The 20861-nt window shown below is 55.4% G+C and overlaps 10 protein-coding genes across 10 annotated transcripts; 5 read left to right on the forward strand and 5 right to left on the reverse strand.

Moving 5' to 3' along the window:
• Positions 1-205: 205 nt before the first annotated feature.
• Positions 206-2804, reverse strand: J3D65DRAFT_228603 (putative major facilitator superfamily transporter). The gene is made up of 3 exons (XM_066794658.1): positions 2472-2804; positions 1975-2420; positions 206-1650 (listed from the first exon to the last, which is right to left on the reverse strand). Exons 1-3 carry the CDS (start codon positions 2649-2651, stop codon positions 399-401), a joined length of 1878 nt encoding a protein of 625 aa, XP_066659084.1. The 5' UTR covers positions 2652-2804; the 3' UTR covers positions 206-398.
• Positions 2805-4365: 1561 nt separating this feature from the next.
• Positions 4366-6051, reverse strand: J3D65DRAFT_547465 (ubiquitin-conjugating enzyme/RWD-like protein; the record flags this gene model as incomplete). The annotated part of the gene is made up of 8 exons (XM_066796863.1): positions 4366-5217; positions 5274-5442; positions 5490-5501; positions 5552-5648; positions 5703-5724; positions 5785-5879; positions 5934-5967; positions 6019-6051. 8 exons carry the CDS (start codon positions 6049-6051, stop codon positions 4366-4368), a joined length of 1314 nt encoding a protein of 437 aa, XP_066659085.1.
• A 246-nt stretch (positions 6052-6297) lies between these two features.
• J3D65DRAFT_614972 (transporter particle subunit trs23) lies at positions 6298-7293 on the forward strand. Its single transcript, XM_066799274.1, has 3 exons — positions 6298-6517; positions 6568-6690; positions 6775-7293. Coding segments are annotated over exons 1-3 (459 nt in total). The 5' UTR covers positions 6298-6515; the 3' UTR covers positions 7109-7293.
• Positions 7147-8583, reverse strand: J3D65DRAFT_614976 (uncharacterized protein). Its single transcript, XM_066799275.1, has 4 exons — positions 8421-8583; positions 8328-8366; positions 8060-8279; positions 7147-7999 (listed from the first exon to the last, which is right to left on the reverse strand). Exons 1-4 carry the CDS (start codon positions 8444-8446, stop codon positions 7376-7378), a joined length of 909 nt encoding a protein of 302 aa, XP_066659087.1. The 5' UTR covers positions 8447-8583; the 3' UTR covers positions 7147-7375.
• Positions 8584-8729: 146 nt separating this feature from the next.
• On the forward strand, positions 8730-10321 carry J3D65DRAFT_614978 (Borealin N terminal-domain-containing protein). Its single transcript, XM_066799276.1, has 2 exons — positions 8730-8998; positions 9049-10321. Exons 1-2 carry the CDS (start codon positions 8797-8799, stop codon positions 9954-9956), a joined length of 1110 nt encoding a protein of 369 aa, XP_066659088.1. The 5' UTR covers positions 8730-8796; the 3' UTR covers positions 9957-10321.
• An 872-nt stretch (positions 10322-11193) lies between these two features.
• J3D65DRAFT_614982 (FAD binding domain-containing protein) lies at positions 11194-13802 on the forward strand. Its single transcript, XM_066799277.1, has 5 exons — positions 11194-11352; positions 11412-11480; positions 11540-11777; positions 11836-13320; positions 13374-13802. Exons 1-5 carry the CDS (start codon positions 11319-11321, stop codon positions 13441-13443), a joined length of 1896 nt encoding a protein of 631 aa, XP_066659089.1. The 5' UTR covers positions 11194-11318; the 3' UTR covers positions 13444-13802.
• A 97-nt stretch (positions 13803-13899) lies between these two features.
• Positions 13900-15840, reverse strand: J3D65DRAFT_614986 (uncharacterized protein). The gene is made up of 2 exons (XM_066799278.1): positions 15450-15840; positions 13900-15393 (listed from the first exon to the last, which is right to left on the reverse strand). The coding sequence occupies exons 1-2, from the start codon at positions 15736-15738 to the stop codon at positions 14357-14359; spliced, it is 1326 nt and encodes a 441-aa protein (XP_066659090.1). The 5' UTR covers positions 15739-15840; the 3' UTR covers positions 13900-14356.
• Positions 15841-17233: 1393 nt separating this feature from the next.
• Positions 17234-18629, forward strand: J3D65DRAFT_547382 (concanavalin A-like lectin/glucanase domain-containing protein; the record flags this gene model as incomplete). The annotated part of the gene is made up of 3 exons (XM_066796859.1): positions 17234-17374; positions 17435-17723; positions 17779-18629. The coding sequence occupies 3 exons, from the start codon at positions 17234-17236 to the stop codon at positions 18627-18629; spliced, it is 1281 nt and encodes a 426-aa protein (XP_066659091.1).
• A 469-nt stretch (positions 18630-19098) lies between these two features.
• J3D65DRAFT_600505 (uncharacterized protein) lies at positions 19099-20136 on the reverse strand (the record flags this gene model as incomplete). Its single annotated transcript, XM_066797973.1, has 2 exons — positions 19099-19487; positions 19518-20136. The coding sequence occupies 2 exons, from the start codon at positions 20134-20136 to the stop codon at positions 19099-19101; spliced, it is 1008 nt and encodes a 335-aa protein (XP_066659092.1).
• Positions 20137-20296: 160 nt separating this feature from the next.
• On the forward strand, positions 20297-20860 carry J3D65DRAFT_600506 (uncharacterized protein; the record flags this gene model as incomplete). Its single annotated transcript, XM_066797974.1, has 1 exon — positions 20297-20860. One exon carries the CDS (start codon positions 20297-20299, stop codon positions 20858-20860), a length of 564 nt encoding a protein of 187 aa, XP_066659093.1.
• Position 20861: the final 1 nt, after the last annotated feature.

A 20861-nucleotide genomic window follows, 5' to 3' on the forward strand; every position in this document is an offset into this window, starting at 1 on the left:
TGGACGATGCATGAGTCCTTGCTACCTCCGTCCATCCAAAGAAAATGCAATACCCGTGGTTGAATTGGTGACATGCCCAATCGTTCGTCCGTCTATTGTAATGTGCGCGCTGCCGAGAGATATGCGTGCGAAGAAAGATTAAAAGGAGTAGCGAAAGAAGTGGGAAAAAAAAAAAAAAAAAACTGATTAAGAAGTAAAACGAAAAAGCAGGAATAGAAATAAAGAATTTACGAAGAAAGGGGAAGAAATGGAGAATGCAGATGCGTCAAATCGTCCATGATTTCGTGATTTCTTCTCCCCTGGTTTGCCACCCCGCCTCTGCGTTTTATTACTGTGGTACTGTCAGTCTCCCTCTTTCATACACAACTTGTTTTTCTTCTTGCTGGAGCAGCCGCCGCTCAATGATGGCTGTTAGCCTCGGCCTCCTTGATCTCGATCTCGCCGTCGGCAGGCGACGTGAGGACACTGCTATCCCTCGCGCTGCTCGGCATCTGGGCCTCAGGATCGCTCTCCCTATTCGCCGCAGCAGCGGGACGTTGAGCCTGCTGCTGCTCGCGCTCCTCCTGCTGCTCCTCGAGCACCTCGCGCCTCTTCCTCTCCTCGTGGTCCAAGCCCGTCTTGGTCTCCTGGTGCTGCTTGGACAGCTGGCTCTTGCGGACGAGCAGCGAGACGAGCAGGCCGGCGCCCGCAAACGCCGTGTACATGATCCACATCTTGCTCATGGAGCCGGCGAAGATGCGCGCGGCGACGGCGCGCTGCTCGCCGGGCAGCTCGGCCAGGATCTCGGCGTTGGCGCCCGCCGACGCGCCCCCCAGCACGTTGGCCAGGCTGTCGCCCAGCGCCGCGCGCAGCTCGGGCTTGTGCGCCTTCATCTGGTTCTGGAAGACGACGGTGCCGATGACGACCGACGCCGCCGTCGCCAGGTTGCGCGTGAAGCCAAATGTCGCCGTGGCCGTGGCGATGTCGCGCGGATTGACGTGCGCCTGCAGCGCGATCAGGGGCGCTTGAAACAGAGGGCCTATCCCAATTCCCGCAACGATCTGGAAGATGATGATTTTGGCCCACGACGTGTTGGCGTCAATCATGATGAAGAGGCCGTATCCAAGCGTCATGACCGTCAGCCCAAACCAGATACACGGCTGGTACAGTCCAGTCTTCTTGATGAAGATTCCCGTGCCGGCGGACACAATAGATAGAGAGACGGCAAAGGCCAGAATGTAGACTCCCGACATTATGGGCGAAGCTCCACGCACGGCCTGGAAGTACAACGGGAGGTAGTAAGTCGCAGAGATGAAGACGAAGCCGTGGAAGAAGCAGACGGCCAGCGCGGCAAGGTTGGTCAGCTGTTTGAAGATCCGGACGGGCATGATGGGGTAGGCCGGGATTTTCGCTTCGATGACGAGAAAAAGGACAATTGTCAAGCCCCCAAAGACCAAGAGGCATATTGTCGTCGCGCTGTCCCAAGGGAAGGAAGCGCCACCGAATTCAAGTCCTAACAGCAACATCAAAGTACCTCCAATGACTGTCAGCGCGCCGAGCCAATCAATGGCCTTGAGGCCTTCGATCAAGGGTGTCTTGGGCGTCTCAATGTCGAGGAAAAACAGAATGATTCCAAAGGCCAGTCCGTCGAGAGGTAGATTGATGTAGAAGCTGTAAAGAGGTTAGCTCAAAGCATCCAAACCAAAAGCTTGGTTGCGGTTGGTGGTTTCGGGGTAATGGGATAATGCTAGCCCACACGGACCCCGCGCCGGCGACCCCCGATCCCCGACCATTTGGTTCAACACGACGGGCATCCATGTCGACAGGGCGGAGCGCGCCTGTCTCCGTGGTCGCCTGATGAGTCGTAAAACGCCTCCGCCCGACGTCTGGTGCCAAGACGCATGTTTCGGCAGCCTCATGACGTCGTGGATCTGAAAAAAGGAAAAACGGGCGGCACCTAGACACGGAAAGACGAGACTGTGAGATGTTACTTACCACCACCTCCACGAAACGTTAGTGGTAAACGCGCCGCCGATGATGGGTCCCAAGGCACTCGCCAGCGCCCAAACCATGCCGATGATGCCAAAGTACTGGCCGCGGGAGCGCATCGAGAAGAGATCGGAAATGACGATGTTGACGAGAATAATGAGACCGCCGCCACCGACGCCCTGGATGGCGCGGGCGACGATGAGCATGCCAATGTTGATCGACAGCCCGGCAATGAGCGAACCGATGAGGAAGAAGATGTTGGCAGCCAGCAGCGCGGGCTTGCGGCCGAAAATGTCGCTCAGCTTGCCCCATATGGGCGTGGCAGCTGCAGCGGCGAGATTGAATGCTGAACCGATCCACGTGTAGCCAGCGGCTGAGTCGAAGTACGCGGTCACGGTGGGGAGAGCGGTGGTGATAATTGTAATGTCAAGGGCTGCAAGGAAAACTCCCATCTGAACAATTGTAAGCGTGTGGACACAATGACTTGTTTGACAAAAACTTACACCGAGAGCAAACATGATGATTGCTATTTTGGCCGGGGACCTGCCCTTTTCCTCTGGCTCTTCATTTGGTCGTTGAGTTGGTGTGTCGGCCTCTGGATCGACCTGGGCAGCCTCTGGCGTAGACGCATGCTTTTCTTGCGGCGCTGCTGGCGCATGGTCGGTGCCAGCATTTGAAGGCATTGCGAGCAGGTTCTGCTCGAAATGATTGTGCAGAGGCCTCACTCAGCAACGTGGTCAGAAGAGCAGAGTCGAGACGTGAAGGAGTGTCGATTGTTGAGAGAAGAATGTGGTGGAAAATGTCGTGAGAGAAAAGGACAGCGACGAGAGAACAAAGCTGCTGCAGCGGCAGGGGTCAAGCGCAAACGGTATCCAGGTGCGATTGGTGAATCTTGACGGCGCAAAAAGGGACCCTGTGACACGAGGCGGGCGAGGTGGAACAGAGGCACAAGATATATCACCAGCAGACACGCGGCGAAAGGAGAGGAGCATGGATGGGGCTACGCGAGGACAGGACAGGGCAGGGCAGGACAAGCGTCCGAATCATCTTTGGACCGAGCTCTTTGGCTACCACACATGGCGATGGCGTGCGGGGGGTTGCCGGCTGCCTGTGTTTGTAAGAGAGAAGAAAAAAAAGTCCGGTCGGCTACGCCCGAAGGCGACGGGCTGCAAACGGGCGCCATGTCGAGCGATTGCCGCCGAGTGGGCCTGCGACCGTCGACCTTCTGGAAATGGTCCTGGAATCGGCAAGGCTTGCGAGATGTGCGGCTCCAATGCTGAACTGAGCACTGAGAGTGACTGGTCGAAGATGCAAGGGCGCCCACGTCTTTGGCGTGTGCTGTCAGTCAGTCGGTCTGGGAGCATTCGTCGACGAGGTGGCGTGCTCCCAGCAGGGTCATCCACGGCCACCAGACGGTGAGACGGGTCAAAGGGACATTCTGACATGAGCATCAATAAGGTGGCATTCATATGTATGTACCTACCTGTGGTTGATTAGTTTTAAAGACAGGAAGTACCAACAAGTCTTTCCCGCTGCACGTTAAGCTACCGAGTTGCGTCAACCCGGGCAATTAAGCTTTGGTGACCCATAGCAAATTTCAACGTCGGTCCAATGCTTGGTCCCAGAAGCCCAGGCGGGTGCGGATACAGCCGTCGCCTTCGCCTTCCGATTCTCCTTTGCAAAACTTCACAGAGCCATCTCGGACCCTCGGCCTCGGCCATAACATGATCCTCTTCAAGTCCGCCTCCAGATCCGCCCCTAGTCACCGCACCTTGCCCAACACAATCGGCTCCGATGGCTCGATCCACGACGTCGACAAAACTCGAGACAAGGACATCAATGCTTTCGTGCATAGACCAGCCAGATACCGTCCAGTCAAAAACTGGTCCATTGCCATTCCGTCATCCTCTCCGCTCCCCTGGTACGAAGCAGTCTGGAAACGCCAATTAACACCATGCTACCTAGTAACCATGTCCTGTGCGCCCCGTCCAGTAAACCCCTTTTCCACCTGGCCATCACCTTCAGACTGTAGCAGAAGAAAAGAGCCACCGTCGAGTGAGCGACAACCCATCGTCAGCAGTGAAGCAGCTGAAGATATCATGGCCCCATGTCCCTCCAAAAACTTCCGTCAAACTCCAGGGCAAATGCATAGGAAACCCGCCATGCTCAATTTTCTACCACGGCCGTCGTCATCGGATTAGGAAATGCCATCAGACCTTCAATCTGTTCGTGAGGTCATCGTCCCCGTCACCGACCTGGCTCCGATATTCATGTGCACTGGCTGGAGCTTTGGCAGATAAGGCGATGCTCGTACTCGCCACCCTCAGCTCGCGCTTGAAATACCTAGCAGAATCTTCACAAGTCAGCAGCCCATCAACGGATGCAGCCGATCAAGACTCACTCAGCGCTATCTTGCACGCTCCGCCTTAGCTTCCGGTTGTAAAGCTTCTTGTCCTCTGGTGATCCCCAAAACAGCCTAGACGCCTCTGGATTGACCAGTGTGCGTGGATCGTACGCGGGATGCTCTTCCTGAATCGCCTCGATAACGGCTTCAATGTGGCTCCGCAGATCGTCCGGCCTCTTGGCGACATAGCATAAAACGCCATCCTTGGATACCCGCTGGTGGAAGAGGGGTGTCTCAACTTTGACGCGTGGCTGGACGTCAGGGAATCGGGGGGAAATGTACACCGTGATGCGAAACATTCCCCCGTCCAGATTCGACATGGGCGGTCCGAAAAAGACAAACTGCCACACAAAGGGGTTCTTGTCGACGAGCTCGAGGTCCAGGTGCATGGAGTCATGTCGCTTAAAGTGCTCCAGCACTTGCTCATACTGCCGCTGCAGGTTGTTGGCGATGCTTAGCTCGCGGCTCGTCGCATCTGCGCCTTCCTTGACCCAGCCCTGTGTCTCCTTCTCCACTGCCTCTCGGATGACCTGGAGTCTCTGCAAAAGCTTCTCGTATTGGAAAGTTCCAATCATCTCGTTGCCAGGTCCTTCAAACGGCATTTTTTCAAACTTGGCCCCCTCCTTGTATTTGTCTTTGCGCTTGTTGATGGACTCGATGTATGAATCATAATACCACAGGAAACGTCGCTTGCAGAGATCTTGGAAAGGCTCGAAGGCTTCCTCAGTGGCATTGAATTCCTCTTCGGCATTGTATCGCGTGACCGACTTTTTGTCTCCAGAAGAAATCTTGTAGTACTCTTCCAGTCGATCGCAGACGGATACGCGGATGGTCTCATGGTGGATCTAGAAAGCCAGGTCAGCCCACAGGAACTGGATTGCCACGGCCCAACCAGTCGCACCTTTGTGGTGTAGGCCAGCTTGAGCTTCTTGTCGTAATCAGAATTGGCGTCCTCGAAGCCTGGCTCGTTCTCGTACGGGTCCGGGGACATGAGGCTTTGAATAGAAATGAGGATTGACTCGAGTCCTTGGGCCGAAGACCACTCCTCGCCTGGCTCGCCGCGCCAAGTGCTATGAACCGTTAAATGTGATTGGCATTGGGAATCGAGTTGTCTTACCCGAGGATGGATCTGGGGGATTGTCAGCTGGTGCCGAGTCCAAAGGGTCGAAGTCGACTCACAGGCAAACCTTGCCCTGGGCATAGATGTTGGGATTGAATCGAGTACGGCCACTATTTGTCGTGATGCATTGCACAGACGGTGCTTTGGTAGGGTACTCTACGTGACATGAGTTTCAATTATGGGTATCACCATGTAGCGTTGGTGAAATACCTCTAGAGAAGCGCACGGTAAACTACCAAGCCCAGGGTCAGCATTGCGAGTAGAGCTGAGATTGGAAAGTGCAGACGCGTACCTCGAAGAAGCCAAACTCGTAGGGCGTGTCGGGAGGGCCTATGATCAATGCTCGCACTGAGCGAACATCACTGTCTCGACATGCAACAGCGAGGGCTGTTAAGACCGTCAGCAACACGCATCCAACCGAATGCGGGCCCACCAACGTACAGAGGTCTGAGCCTTTTTGGATTTCGCAAAGCTCCTGCAGAAGAGTCAACAAAGGTGATCCTGCGCGTCGTGGTGAGTGGCATACGCGTGAAATGCGGAGGATCGACTGGTTCGACATTGCGGGCAGCACGGCGAACCAGCGCGGGGGCGTGTCGAGGTGACGAGAGAGACGAGGGGAGGATGTGCGGTGCGAGGGAGTCCAAGTCCAGGAGTGAGTCTACCAGACTTGGGTCATGCGGAAGCGAAGGGTGGGCCGAAGAAGAGGCAAGAAGTGGGCTTGGAATGAGCTGCTAAGGTACAAGTACCTTTGGAGGGGAAGAGAAGAGGTACGGTGACGGGTTCCGTGAATGCGGTGCAGTGCGGGCGGTCCAAGCGCGCAGATCAAGCGCCGTCGGCTGTGGCTGGAGCTAACGACAGACTCACCGAAACCTGGGGCCTTCCACCACCAACTCCGTCATCGCCAATCCCCACCAGACCCCAGTCAATCTCTCTCCGCGCGCGACTGGACTGCTCCGGACTGGGCGCGAGATCCAACACGGGTGATGGGCCCGCCGACTGTCTAATTCTCTCGACTCCTCCGCCATGTGCGTCCTGCTCCTGGACCGCTGCGACCTCCTCCAGCTGACCAGCCCAGGGTCGTCTTCTCGCTCCTAATCATCAACAAGGCCGGTGGTCTAATCTACAACCGCGAATTCCACTCCGGCCTCAACAAGCTTGCCAGCAATGACCTGCTGGTTCTCGCGGGAACATTCCACGGGTATGCCAACACGCGCCTCAACGCCCCTCCCCGCTGCGGCCAATCGCCGACCTACTTCCAACAGTGCTAACGCTCCTGTCGCAGCGTCCATGCCATCACTCGCGGGCTGACCCCCGAAGCCCTGCAGCCGTCTTCCACAAACCCAACACCCTCTCTCCCTTCCATGCGCCCGCGCGCTTCGGGCCTCGAGGTTCTAGAAACAGCCCGCTTCAGACTACAGTGCTTTCAGACCCTTACCGGCACCAAGTTCCTGCTCTTCACCGAGCCCGGTCAACCCAACACCGATACGATTATGAAGAAGATCTACGAGCTGTACGCTGATTTTGTCACCAAGAACCCCTTCTACACGGTGGAGATGCCGATCCGGTGCGAGAAGTTCGACAGGGGTTTGGATGGTTTCGTGAAGAGCAGAGCATAAGTTGGTTGGAGGCATCACCGGAGACCAAGTGGCATGCTCTCCAGGTACGCCCTCTCAGACCACACCGCGTATACTATTGTCATGGACCCATGAACTAGATAGGATTTGTGAGATACCAAATGGCATTGCCCATCTTCGGCTCTAGAAGGCCGTAACTTGAGCAAAGGCATCCTTTCTTGAGCACCGAATTCTTGTGGTCGGATACTGCGCTCTGATTCTGGACAAAGCAGTCTGCGCCATTCATGCAACCGTCTACTTGTCACCCTCCTAAGCCGTATCCATCTTGTCGCCATCGTCCTTGTCCTTCTTGTCGCCCTCCTTGCTGCCACTGCCAGAGCCACTTGGCTCTCCACTCTCGTCCAACAGTGGCCTGCTCTCCTCGGCACCCTCCTCCTTGATGCCCTCCAGCTCAGTCTTGCCGTCTTTGCCCTCTTGAGCCTGCTTCTCACGCTCCTGCCTAGCCTTTTCTTCTTCGTAGGACATCCTCAACGCAAGCGCCAGCTCTGGGTCCATGGATGGGTCGACGCCAAACTGCCATTCTTGTTCGCCCTCGCCACCGGCGCCTCCGGAACCACCAGCACCACCTCCGGGTGCGGCCTCCCCGCCTATTATTGGGCTTGTCACGATGGCGTCGCTGAGCAGGTTGGAACTCGGAGGAATGACAGTGAGAGAGGAGCCATCGCCTCCCTTGATGGCCTCGTTGAAGGCCTCGAGCTTCTTCACGTTCTCGTCGGACAAGTCGCCGAAGGCAACAATGTCAATGTTGATGTTGTTCTTCTTCATGCGCTTGGCAAGTTTGACGAGTGATTTTTCATCCTCTGGGAGTGTGCTGCAGGTGAAGACGATGATGCGTTGGCGTTGTGACTTGTTCTGACGGTGCTTGAGCGCGAGCTGCATGTAAAATGCATCAGTAAATGACCATCAAGCCTTGAGATGACGTCGAACACTTACCGCGGCAATGTTGATGCCAGTAGAGAAGTGCGGCGACCCTCTTATCTTGGTCCGGTGCAATCCGTCGAGAATCTTGCCCATGTCCGTCGTCAAAGTAGTCAAGACTTCGGGACCGTTGCCGCCCATGCTCATCAAGCCGACGGATGACTCTGGGTTGGCTTGGATCTTTGCGGAGAATATGAGGTTGACGGCGTCCTCTTGCGCTTCGAATCGGGAGGGGCTGTACTGGTAAGCTCGTGCTGTGCGAGGTGTTCGGTTGTAGCCATACACGTAATCGCCATTCCTGCTACTCTCACTGTTGTCCACCCTGCAATGACCGTTAGAAGCTGAAGCTCGAAGCTACCGGGTGAGCGGCGCGTACACTATCATAGACGCCTCGAGGACCATCTTGGAGGTTGTCGGGTTGAGTCGTCGAGTGGGCGGGATTATCTGTCGAAGAGTTCGCGCGATGAAGAGACTCAAAGCTGTCGGGTAAGGGGATGGCGGATGACGGTCGTGGTAGTAAGTTGGTTGATGGTAACGGGATGGCCTTTGGATCGGAGCTCAGGTCGCTGGGTACCACAGTGAGCTTAGGTCGTCGTCGGCGCTACGAAACTCCGACAACGCACAGGCCATGCTTAATGCCAAGCCAGATGCGGCTCCGCCGTTTGTTTACGCGTCGGGTCCCATCACGATCAGAATAACATCATCCCTCCCAAGCCCTCATCCCCGACCTCTCCATCATCTCTGAAGCTACCATGCCGCCGCAACGCGCTAAGAAGCAAGCCGTTTCGCAACCCTCGGCATCCAGTCTGATCGCAGATTTCCCCCCGCCGCCAACGTCGTCTGTCGCTGGCAGTCCAGCTGCCAAAACACCGGACAGAATGAGCCCCGCGAAGAAGAGCTTGAAGCTTTCAGACGCACAAAAGCAGGCGCTCATGGACAATCTCCAGCTCGAGGGTATTCCATTAATTGCTCCAGGAGCTGGCGCATGCTAACGGCAGCCTCAGTAACGGAAAGAGCACGGAAACTGCGGGCACAGTATTCGCTCCTTTCCCAAGGACTCCGATCACGACTCGAAATGCGCATCAATCGTATTCCTAGCTCGCTACGAAGAACAAACATCATGGATCTGGTCGAAAAGTACTCGGAACAATCGAACGGCGCGATGTCAACTCAGACGCTCCCAAGCGGAACGCGTCAAATCCAAGCCGCTAGCAAATCTTCCACCCCAGAAGTCACACGCGGAAAGAAGCGCCCAAGCAACGAAATTTCTTCCGATAAAGAAAGAGCTGTCCACCGCGACACTGACTCCGACCTTGCTTTGCCGAAAAAGCGCACCAAGACTGCGTCTGCCACCAACACGTCCAAGACTCCTTTGACCGGTCCCACCAAGTCCCGTGCGCGCGTAGTGTCGAACCAAGACGCCCCGACGACAGTACTTTCACCAAAATCGAACAACTCGCGCACATATCCCCGCTCTCCCATCAAGCCTGCCCTCGAGAAGCCCCTCAAGCCGCCTCCTGGCTCCATCGGTGCCGGCGCATCTCCTCTCAAGGCGTCGCTCATCCGTCCCGACACGCGAGCCGGTGAGCGTCCTGGCAGCAGGGGCAAAGCAGGAACTACAGGCACAGGACGTGGCAAAAAGGCTGCCACCAAGACAGCGGCATCCTCGACGCGGACGACGCGCGCTAGAGTTAGTGACGCTAGTAGCAGCGACTCAGTGGCGACGGACGCCACAACAGGCACAACGATTGTGAGGAGGCCGACCGCTGAGGGCACGGGTGCAAAGAAGGCCTCGGCGCGGACAGCAACGACGAAGAGCACGACGGCACGAGCAACAGTGGCGGCTAAGAAAGGCAAGGAGAATGCGCCAGGGGCGGGGGCGACGGGTAGGGTACTGAGAACGAGGAGGTAGACGGTTACATTCGGCGTTGGGCCAATGGCTAGTGTATGTGAGTTTCTGGATTGGTGTCGCCGGGCGTGTTTGGTGTATTCGGCGTTGGTTGATTGTTTGACGGGAGCTGGATCAGGGACAAATCCTCAAACGGTCTGATCCATGGTTTCTTCTTTGCTAAGATGTCTAGAGCATGGGCTTATGAATCGACAGTCATTGGGCGCTTAATCATTAAAGACTTTCCGTGGACTGGCGAGGATATTTTCAAAGCACTGACTGATCATTTGAGGGCCCTAGCTGTTATGAGGTTCAGAACTTACAATGCCTGAATGGTGAAAGTGGAGCAAGGTTCTGGTATCCAGCCAATTTCGATGCAATGGACTAACTACAAAATGCAAGGGATGTTGCTAATTACCGAAAAGTGAGGCGCTGGCGCTCAGAGGGGGTCCACGAAGGCTCCTTAAAGACGGGCCCGGTCAGAGCTGTGCCTGAGCACCGGGCAAGGTGAAACAAAAGGTGCCATGAGAGGCGCAAATAGAGGTGTAATAGACATCCAAGATCAGCAAAACCGGAAACGATCAGCCCGAACGGACTTGACCGGAATTGGCAGGTTTGGCACGACGCATAAAGCGAGCCTCAGGTGAGTACTCAGTAGTTCCAGCGTCAGTAGGTGCTCGTACGTGGTCAGTGATAAATCGGCGTATGCACTTCGGAAACTTGGTCGACGAGGCAGCATCGGTATTTGGTCTAGCTCGGGATTCATTTTCCCGAGAGTTCGGTCCGCGGAATAGCTCGAGGTTTCCGGGAGCGCTGATGCAAGAGACGGAGGAGCTGGTGTGTTTGAAGGTTGTGGTGAGAGGATGCAGAGAGAAAAAAAAGTGCCGGCAATGCGTGGGAAGAATTGAGTTGATCAGAGGCTCGGCCACGGTAAAGTCGTGGCTGAAAGCAGTAAGGTCAGTCTTTCACATGCCTGGAGGTCAAAGAATGTAGTCAGCTGGGCGGTGGCATGCACGGTCACGAGAGCGACCCTGACAGACGACGCAAGCTTCACATGCGCTAGAGGAGCAGCCCAAGATGGTGCATTTTGGGAGCATTTTGGGGCTGTCTTCAAATTCCGTCGACGCCATTCGCTCGGCCCTTCAGAATCTGGGGTTGACGCCGACGCCGACCCAAGCTCCCAGCGCACGGGCGAGTCGCCGAGGTAATGTGGGGGAAGTCGACGGCTCCGTCCCCAGCAACAAGTGCGCCTCAGTCCACCTTTCGTACTTAACCTATTCGTCCCTCGGACTGTCTTCTCCTAGACTGGTCGTGTCTTTTCAGCTTTCAGCTTCATCTCCATTCCACCACCGTCTCCGCCTCATCCACCCGCTTCGTTCCTCCACCATGGCCCCCAGAGTTATTGTTGTCGGCGCTGGCTGTAAGCTCTCAGACGTCACACTTGCTTGCCCTGCAGAAACTGACCACCACACCCTCCAGTGTCCGGCCTGAGTGCTGCGCACACCATCTACCTCTCCGGCGGCAACGTCGTTCTCCTGGACAAGAACAGTGAGCCTTCCTGATGGCGTGATGGTCACCCGTTGCTTGATGCTTACGGCCGAGCACAGACTTTATGGGTGGCAACTCCACCAAGGCTACCTCGGGAATCAACGGCGCCCTCACGCGAACCCAAACCGACCTCAAGATCGCCGACAGCGTTAAGCAATTCTACGATGACACTCTCAAGTCTGCGCGCGACAAGGCGCGCCCGGATCTGATCAAGGTCCTGACTTACAAGTCGTCTGCGGCTGTGGAGTGGCTACAAGATGTCTTCAACCTCGACCTTACCCTTGTCTCGCGGTTAGGGTTAGTAATCGCCCAACCATCACTCCCAAGCCGACACCCAATGCTAACGATGAAACAGAGGACACTCCCAACCGCGTACTCACCGTGGCCACGACGCCAAGTTCCCCGGCATGGCCATCACTTACGCCCTAATGCAAAGATTTGAGGAGCTGGCCGAAGCCGAACCCGACCGCGTCCAACTCGTAAAGAAGGCCAAGGTCACCAAAATCCACAAGGAAGGTAACAAAGCGGTTGGTGTATCATACGAATTCGACGGCAAGGAGCACAGCGTCGATGGTCCAGTGATTCTCGCAACCGGTGGCTACGCTGCCGACTTTGGAGACACTTCGCTCCTCAAGAAGCACCGTCCTGACACTTACGGTCTGGCCACCACCAACGGCGCCCACGCAACTGGTGATGGCCACAAGATGCTCATGGACATTGGCGCCAACGGCATTGACATGGACAAGGTCCAGGTCCACCCTACTGGTTTGGTGGACCCTAAGGACCCAGGCTCCAAGTGGAAGTTCTTGGCAGCTGAGGCTCTCCGTGGTGAGGGTGGTCTGCTCCTCAACGGCAAAGGCCAGCGCTTCTCCGACGAGCTCGGCCACCGTGACTATGTGTCGGGTAAGATGTGGGAGGAGAAGGAGAAGGGTCTCTGGCCCATCCGCCTTGTGCTCAACTCAAAGGCCTCCAACGTCCTCGACTTCCACACTCGTCACTACTCTGGCCGTGGTCTCATGAAGAAGATGACCGGCAAGGAACTTGCCAAGGAGATTGGCTGCGGTGACGCTGCCCTCCAAAAGACATTCCAGGAGTACAACGCCATCGCTGAGGGCAAGGTAAAGGACCCTTGGGGCAAGAAGTTCTTCCACAACCTGCCATTCGACATCAACGACACTTTCCACGTTGCTCTCATGGAGCCCGTGCTGCACTTCACCATGGGTGGTATTGAGATCAACGACAAGGCTCAGGTCTTGAACAACAACGGCAAGCCTTTCGATGGCCTGTTCGTCTGTGGTGAGCTGGCTGGCGGTGTCCACGGTTCCAACCGTCTCGGTGGTTCATCCCTCCTTGGCTGCGTCGTCTACGGCCGTGTGGCTGGTGAATCCGCTAGCAAGTACCTCTTCCAAGAGCTTCTCAACGGCGGTGCATCATCTGCCGCCCAGCGTCTGGGCCAGATCAGCTTGCACATTGACCCGTCGCAGCCGGGCAAGGTCGCTGTCGAATGGGGCAGCGGTGTTGGCGGCTCTGGTAGCCAACTCTCGCAGCAAAGCCAAACGTCGGCCGCACCGGTTCTGGGCGGTGCTGCTGCGGACAACGCAGACCCGGGCAAGGTGTCCAAGCCCAACGCACCAAAGAAGTTCTCGGTGCCGGACGATGAGTTCTCCCTCGACGAGATTGCCAAGCACAACACCAAGGAGGACCTGTGGATTGCAGTCAAGGGCATCGTGCTGAATGTGACCAACTGGGTCGACCAACATCCTGGCGGTCCCCAGGCGCTGTACAACTTCATGGGACGCGATGCGTCTGAGGAGTTTGAGATGCTCCACGACGATGAAGTGTAAGTTTTTTGATCTTTCGAACAGTTGTGGAATTTTTGCTGACAGTCGACAGCATCCCTAAGTATGCACCCGAGGTTGTAGTAGGGCGCGTCAAGGGCCAGAAGATCACTTTGGAGTATTAAGCCTCCTTTTGGGAATGAGCGATGAGCGAGCATTGGAGTAAACAGAGACGAAACTGAAGAGTCTTGGATTGTGCGTGGCGGGCATTTTGGATTTGCACTCCTTTTTCTCTCTTGGGTGTTATCATGATGGGACAAAGGTTGACTGGTCGGTCAGTCGTTTGGCCGGTTGGTTCGCTGGCTGGTTATATGTGATATGTACTTCTCCTTGGTATTAGCTGAAAGAGTCAAAGATTTATCATGCTCATGGCTCTCCATGTGTTTTCTGACTACTTGTCCATATGGTACGTTATAGCAAAGGGTATGCATAGCTCAGTTTGGTACAGGTCTTCGCCGTTCTTGACAGGACACGGAAATGCGGTAGTTTGGAAATGGATGACCTTGTTCATCTCCTGAATCAGCAAGCCAACACATGGGCGGGCAGAACGAAACTCCACGGGTGTGGCTGCACCAATGATTGCTCCTTAAGCGTGTAGTACATGAACGCTCCCCAAGCGCAGTCGCTTTGCTAGAACACCTGATTTCTTTCGATCCCCATTGTAGTGGTGTATTTGACAAGGACGCGGCTCTATTTCCATAGGCCATGCGCGCTGCAGCAGACCGGTTTGAATCTCTGGTGCCTGTTGAGAAATTCCAGGTCAATCGAGCGTCCCACCACTATCAAAACGCGTGGTTCGCACTAACTTTTCCCTCTTTCAAGTCCATTCCTCTTCGTGATACATGAGCACCGCAAGACTTCTTCTCACGGGCAACAAATACAGGCAACAGGCAACAGGAACATCAGGCTTGGCCACTCTAGTATCGAAATGAGAAGGATCTTTGATGTTATACGTCTATTCTCGTGACCAGGGCAATGCACATAACAGCTGCCTTCTTTCAGCCCCAGCTACACCATACTTCATCGTCTCTCCCCGCCCTACGCCTTCTTGGCCTGTTTTTGCGGCGCAGCAGAGGGCGCCGCGGGCGCCTCGGCGCCCTGTAAAACCGATTTGACGCGGCTGAGGAATTGCGACTGGTCCGAGCCGACGTAGCTACCGTTCTTCTGCAGCTGCTGCATCATAACGTCGGACCATTCGGCGACCTCGGAGTCCTGCGTCAGTTTGACGTCCTTCAGATCGTACTTGCCCGAGACGAGGAGGTCAATCGTCTTCTTCCTGGGGTCGTCGGGCAGCTCCTGGAACTCGATGGTCTTGGGCGCAATCTCCTGGCCCTTCTTTGCCGACAGCTTGGCCGCGATCAGCTCCTGGTGCTCCTGCACCATGGCCAGGACGGCCTCGCGCTCGCGCTCGCTGGCGAACTTGACAAACTGGCCCTTTACCAGGCGGCGCGCTAGCTCCTGGATGCTCGACGGCAGCATCTCCTTGCGCTCGGACAGGTAGCGCAGGCGGCCCTCGAGCAGCTGCGCCGCGCCGTTGGTTTGGCCCAGCGACGCGCTCAGCGCCGCGTTGTTGAGCAGCTCCTTCTGCGTCGGCTCCTTGAGCTCGTGCACCCTGATCTTGCGCCGTTCGCCCTTCAGCTGCACCAGGTACTTGAGCATCGTGTCCGTCAAGCCAAACTCGTCCGACGTGTTCTTGGGTCCGTCACGCTTCTTGCGGGGCCCGCGCGCTGGCCGCTTCTTCTGTGGGCGTCTCCCTCCTCCTGGACGCGGGGGGCCCAGCATTCTGCCACCACCAAGACCACCGGCGCGAGGTGGTCCAAGTACTCTGCCGCCCGGCGGCGGTCCTGGCCTTGAGCCGTTGCGAGGTGGGCCGAGTACTCTGCCACCCGGCGGCGGTCTGGCTCCAGCGTAGCCTCCAGGCCTGCTAGAAGATACATTCGGGGCGCCGTATTTGGGTCGCGGTGTCCATCTCAGACCCTCTGTGTTTGGCGTTGCGCCTCGTTGGCCGTTCTGAAGCTGGCTGAGTTGAGTTGCGGCGGCGGCGGAGCGAGCGACTCGAGAAATGTCCGGGCGACCTAGCGATTGAGAAATCTAAGCCTTTGCCATTGCAATTGGGCGGCGACAAACATACTGTCCTGGTAGGTTGCTCCAGACGGGGGAGACTTCGATGAATCGTCGTCGCAACGCCGGGCAGAGACGTGGAACGTGCGAATTGAGTGGGTGAGGGCCGCTACATCGAGGCAGCTAGCTCGTAAGAGCGCTGGCGACGGGCGGCAGTGCCGTATGTGCATGGCGGTAGCTTGAGAGGGTGTATCTTGAAAGGCGGTGCTCGGTGGTGGTGGTTTGGACTTTGCCCGAGATTTCTTGGCACGCTTTCCCGTGGCACCCACAATCCATGGCTTCCACAAGTCGCGGCCCATGAATGCTCCTTGTTACCATCCTCTACAAATTTATATGTTCTCTACTCATGAATGCTTCCAAGAACCTCCGATGTAGCCAAGAGAAGCGCAGACGAATGCCACCTGAGTCAACTTGATTTATTGAAGCGTACGAATGCTCCTCGTGTGTCCCCAACCAATGGCGGCGTGACGCGCCTAAATTGGTTGCCGACTGACCTTAGCTATCGACCATCGCCGTTCGCCAGCAACCAGACAACATTCATCTCGTCTTCGGCAAAGTCGAAAGTCGATCCAGTTTCCGGCTGTTTACCATTTACTGCGCACTGAGCTACCACCTGTGCCAGCAGACCCTGCGCTACCAGCTACTACCAACCTTCAACAGCACCTGCGCCAAACAGCCCGCGACCACAGCTATCCAAACGTCATCATGCTCCGCCGCACTCCTACCGTGATATCCTTGACGCAAAAGGACATCCAGGAATACGACCAAGACAAAGAGAAGCGGTCATGGAAGCAACAGCAGCAGCGACAGCAACAGACCCATGAAAACACTCGGGACCCTAACAATTCGTACATGACAGACCCTGTCTTGTCTCAGTCGCAATCATACTCGCAGTCACAACTAGCAGGTCCGAGTCAGCAGGACCAGAAAGAGGAAGCAGCTGCGAGAGCGAGAGAGCAACGACAGAGGACTCGAGAGTAGAGAATCGTGGGCACATCAGGCCGGACATGACCTATCGAGGGGGTGGCTGGATTTGGATGAGAACACGCAAGCCCGGATTGCAGAATGCCTTTCAATGGCTACGTTCTATTGCATATTGCAAAGGATCGGTCCACTGGCGTAAGTTCTCACACAGCTGGTCTGCTGGATATCCTGCCGCCGTAGCCTTGACTCACAAATTGAGTAGTAAACTTTGACCCTGTTGTACCGATGACGAAACTGCCCGACTACTCGGCCATGCTTGCTTGATCATGGGAAGACCAGCCTCATTTTCCGGGGATCAAAGGATTCCCAATGTCTCAAGGGGCGTTGTTTACAGGAGGCTATCGCATTCCTTGCTTCGCCGGGCAGCTCCTCGTTCGTCGACACAAGAGACACCACGTGGAGGAGCGAAAGTGTTCCCGCGATGCAGTATGCAATGCAGCCTGCCGACTGTTTCCTGAGGAAAAGTCGATTCGATTGTGGACCAAGACACAAGGTCACATTTGCTCGCCATTTCTGTAGCGGATTCAATCACGAGATGCTCAACCAAGTCTCGCATTCCATGTGCACCAATGGCTTGCTCTTTCTGGACTTGCCAATTTCCATTCATTCAGCTGCACTAGAAAGCAAGGGGAATGGCGAGTTCCTCCTTACGCTTGGCCGTTGCGTGTATAATTCTTGGTGGCTTGCGAAGAAAGCGCGAAATACATTCTTGCCTCTTCCCCAGCGCGCCGTGGCTGTCCCATGTCTCTATATGCCGTCTTCTTCTCGCAGCTGATGTGGCTCGCCAATGTACTTTCTATACCACCAAACATGCCTCAGTATCGCTTCAGCCCGGTACGGGCAGCACCTTTGATCTTACTCGCCACGTTACTATCTCGAGTATCCGCCGACTACGTTCTCGTTGATGATTATGAGCCTTCTAATTTCTTTGACAAATTCGACTTCTTCACCGTATGGCTATTCCTGCGGCTCATGGGAGCAGCTGGCCCATTGCTAACACTGATTCTCTAGGCGAACGATCCCACACAAGGATACGTTGACTACGTAAACCAGACTTCTGCGCAAGAAGATGGGTTGATTGGAAACACGAGCGATCGTGTATACATTGGTGTTGACACCAAGAATACCTACAACGTTTACTCGGATCGGGGAAGACCTAGCGTTCGCTTGCAAAGTACGCAAAGCTACACTCATGGTCTGTTTATCCTCGATCTAAACCACATGCCATATGGCTGTGGGACGTGGCCGGCTTGGTGGACAGTGGGAGACATCAACACATGGCCAGCAGATGGCGAAATTGGTACGTCCTGGGTCCTCAATCCAATGGTGCCAACAACGAGCTAACAGGATTCAAGACATCATCGAAGGCGTCAATGCCAACCAAAATAACACCAACAAAATCTACACTGCAAACAAGGGATGCTCAATCACTGGCAGGGGCCAAAGCGCCATCGCAGACGCTTTTGACTGCTCACAGGGCTGCGGTTCTCAGTCTACCAACCCTTACAGCTATGGAGCGGGCTTTGGCATGATATCAGGTGGAGTTTACGCCATGGAGTGGACCTCTGACTACATTCGCGTGTGGTTCTTTGACCGCTCCAACATTCCTCGCAGCATCAGCGCGGGCCAGCCAGATTCGAGCGATTTCGGCATGCCCATGTCCAATTTCCAAGGGGCCTGCGACATCGACCGATACTTCAGAAACCACAAGATTGTCTTCGACATTACCTTTTGCGGAACCTGGGCAGGACAAGCATTCAACGCCTCACCGAGCTGCCCATTGACCCCTGGACACGACGCTTGGGACAGTTGCAAGTTTTACGTGGCTGGCAACCCTTCAGCCTTTCAAAATGCATACTGGGATATCAACTGGATGAGGGTTTACCAAAACACCGGAGGATCGTCGTCTGCTGCGGCTTCTTCCTCGTACCCATCCACTCCGATATCTGTAGCCGGGTCCTCCTTCTTTGGTTCATCCAGCGGTGACCTTGCTCTCGGTCAATCCAGTCCAACCACCAGCGCACTTTTCTTTCAGACCAGCGCATCTTTCTTTGCCAGCAGCCTTGCGGCCACATCTTCAAGTTTTGTCGTTGTCCACTCAAGCTTTGCCGTTCCTTCAAGTTTCTCAGTCGTGCAAACACCTGGTAAGCCTTACAATTCTTTTACCGCTGTGGCCTTATTTTCTGACACTTTACAGGCCAGGTAGTGAGCGTACCTTCGACTCCGACACTTGCAGCATCTGGCTCCTCGCCTTCGGTCCAATTCAGCATTGCGCCAAACCAACCATGCTCCCCGATATCTGCATATCTTGGACCAAACCATGGCTTCCGCACTGGAATCGGCAACATTGCTGGTGGTCTTACAATGTGCGAGACCACCTGCGGGCGGCGAGGCAATTGCACAGACGTGTTCTATGTACACTACACAGGAGACTTCAGCAGTCCCTTGGGATACTGGGACTGCTGGTACGGCCCGATCTCAGTCGCCAGCGTCGTATGCGCCCAGCCCACCGCAAAGATGATGAAGAGAGGAATGGAACTTGGGGAAGAAGAAGAGCAACCAATGTCCCAGAAACTCGAAAATGTTTTGGCTGCGGGCAAATCCAGGATCCAACGGAGACAATACGGCAGACTCGACAGCCCCAACCTGGGATATCGACAAGAAGACTACCAAGTCTATGTATTGGCGTCCGGTGGCAACATGACATCAAACTCGACCTTGCCGACGCCATTTGTCAGGCCTGCAAACTCTTCTTTTCCTTCATCGGTGTTTTCGACCCCTGAGTTGGAATCTTCCGGGTTTTTGTCCTTTCCGTCCATTTCCTCGACAACCGAACAAATATTCTCCATTCTTCCCATCTCAGTCTCCTCAGAGCAAACATTCCCAATCTCGACACCACTCGCTTCGGAGACTGACCAGATCTTTTCCATACTTCCAATCTCAGTTGGCTCTGGAGACTCGTTCCCGACTTCGACACCACTCGCTTCGGAGACTGACCAAATCTTTTCTATCTTACCAATCTCCGTCAGCTCTGAAGACTCATTCCCAACTTCAACATCACTCACTTCGGAGACAGACCAAATCTATTACATACTGCCAATCTCGGTCAGCTCGGAAGAATCAGTCCCAGCCACAACACCTTCTTCCGCTTCAGAGACTGAGCAAATCTTTTCCATACTTCCAATCTCAGTTAGCTCTGAGGACTCATCCCCAACTTCAACATCACTCGCTTCGGAGACTGACCAAATCTTCTCTATACTACCAATCTCAGTCAGCTCAGAAGACTCATTCTCAACTTCGACACCTTTTTCCGCTTCTGAGAGCGACCAAATCTTTTCCATACTCCCAATTTCAGTTAGCTCTGAGGACTCATTCCCAGCCTCAGCCCTGGACACGTCAGAGGCCGCACCAGCGGAGACGTCTGACCAAGTGTTTTCCATCCTTCCGTTCACATTCCCGACTTCGACACCTCCCGCATCAGGGACCGCGCCGACGGGAACATCCATTGGCATTCTTCCGGCGACTTTCACACCATTCCCGTCTGTGTTGTCTAGCTCACTGGCCAGTGAACCGGTGGAAGCATCATACGCCGCGCCTTCTAGCGAAACGATATATACATTGCCACTGCTAGTTCCATCTTCAGAACTGTCATCGTCAGTTGCAATTGCAAGTACGCCCACAGAAGCCATCTCGACACCCTCCCAATCGGACATACAGTCAACGCCCGTCTACGATTTTCCCGGAACATCTGTATCTACTATCTCCTCGTCAATTATCGTTTCGTATTTGGCACCTCCGACGGATTCCAACCTCTTCACACCTCTTATCATAGCAACTCCGAGCGTCAACACTCCATCGCCTCCGTCCTCCACGATGAGCGCGTCGACATCCGTCACACCTCTCTCGGATCTGCCAAACCCATTCGGCGTCTTGCCACCCTTCTCACAAGCATCGGCAATCCTCGCATCGGCTTCTATGTCGCCCTCTGCCAACTCCACAACTTTTGTTCCTCCTCTCTCCACCGTAGGCCATCCTTTCGGAATCCTCCCGCCCCTCTCCCAAGCCTCAGCAATCCTCGCCTCGCGCGCCTCCGAATCTGCACTCTCCGCAGCAGCCTCGTCCTCCGACGCCAGTCAAGCAACCTACGTGCCGCCCAACATTCCGGCCTCGCCGCCATCGTTGAGCGAAGCCGTGGCCGCCCCTTCGTCGCCGCTCTCCTCGCTCATCGCATCTCTCAGCGCGTCGCTCAGCGCCGAAATCAGCGCCTCTTTGGCATCCTCGGCCGCGGCTTCGGCAGCGCCGACAGGCTCTTCCTACGCCTGGCCGTCGTCGGTGTCGGTCCCGGAGGGCTGTCCGGTTCCTGAGCCTACTGTCATTACTGTGACGGTGTACGGGAGCCTACCGCCTTCTTCTGCCACACTGTTTAGGATTGATTGAT

The sequence above is a fragment of the Phyllosticta citribraziliensis genome (assembly GCF_038025025.1).
Source record: "Phyllosticta citribraziliensis strain CPC 17464 chromosome Unknown J3D65scaffold_2, whole genome shotgun sequence".
NCBI lineage: Eukaryota > Fungi > Ascomycota > Dothideomycetes > Botryosphaeriales > Phyllostictaceae > Phyllosticta > Phyllosticta citribraziliensis.

Bases quoted from the DNA above. Each gene is read 5' to 3' on its own strand.
- J3D65DRAFT_228603 (XM_066794658.1), bottom strand. From the start codon at position 2,651: ATGCCTTCAAATGCTGGCACCGACCATGCGCCAGCAGCGCCGCAAGAA. The intron at 2,421-2,471 runs GTAAGTTTTTGT...ACAATTGTTCAG, and splicing joins TCATCATGTTTGCTCTCGGT to ATGGGAGTTTTCCTTGCAGC. The intron at 1,651-1,974 runs GTAAGTAACATC...ACCTCTTTACAG, and splicing joins AACGTTTCGTGGAGGTGGTG to CTTCTACATCAATCTACCTC.
- J3D65DRAFT_614972 (XM_066799274.1), top strand. The intron at 6,691-6,774 runs GTATGCCAACAC...CTCCTGTCGCAG, and splicing joins CTCGCGGGAACATTCCACGG to CGTCCATGCCATCACTCGCG.
- J3D65DRAFT_614976 (XM_066799275.1), bottom strand. From the start codon at position 8,446: ATGGTCCTCGAGGCGTCTATGATAGT. The intron at 8,367-8,420 runs GTACGCGCCGCT...CGGTCATTGCAG, and splicing joins CTCGAGGCGTCTATGATAGT to GGTGGACAACAGTGAGAGTA. The intron at 8,000-8,059 runs GTAAGTGTTCGA...TTTTACATGCAG, and splicing joins CTGGCATCAACATTGCCGCG to CTCGCGCTCAAGCACCGTCA.
- J3D65DRAFT_614978 (XM_066799276.1), top strand. From the start codon at position 8,797: ATGCCGCCGCAACGCGCTAAGAAGCAAGCCGTTTCGCAACCCTCGGCA. The intron at 8,999-9,048 runs GTATTCCATTAA...CGGCAGCCTCAG, and splicing joins GGACAATCTCCAGCTCGAGG to TAACGGAAAGAGCACGGAAA.
- J3D65DRAFT_614982 (XM_066799277.1), top strand. From the start codon at position 11,319: ATGGCCCCCAGAGTTATTGTTGTCGGCGCTGGCT. The intron at 11,353-11,411 runs GTAAGCTCTCAG...CACACCCTCCAG, and splicing joins TATTGTTGTCGGCGCTGGCT to TGTCCGGCCTGAGTGCTGCG. The intron at 11,778-11,835 runs GTTAGTAATCGC...ACGATGAAACAG, and splicing joins ACCCTTGTCTCGCGGTTAGG to AGGACACTCCCAACCGCGTA.
- J3D65DRAFT_614986 (XM_066799278.1), bottom strand. From the start codon at position 15,738: ATGGGCCGCGACTTGTGGAAGCCATGGATTGTGGGTGCCACGGGAAAG. The intron at 15,394-15,449 runs GTATGTTTGTCG...CTCAATCGCTAG, and splicing joins TGGAGCAACCTACCAGGACA to GTCGCCCGGACATTTCTCGA.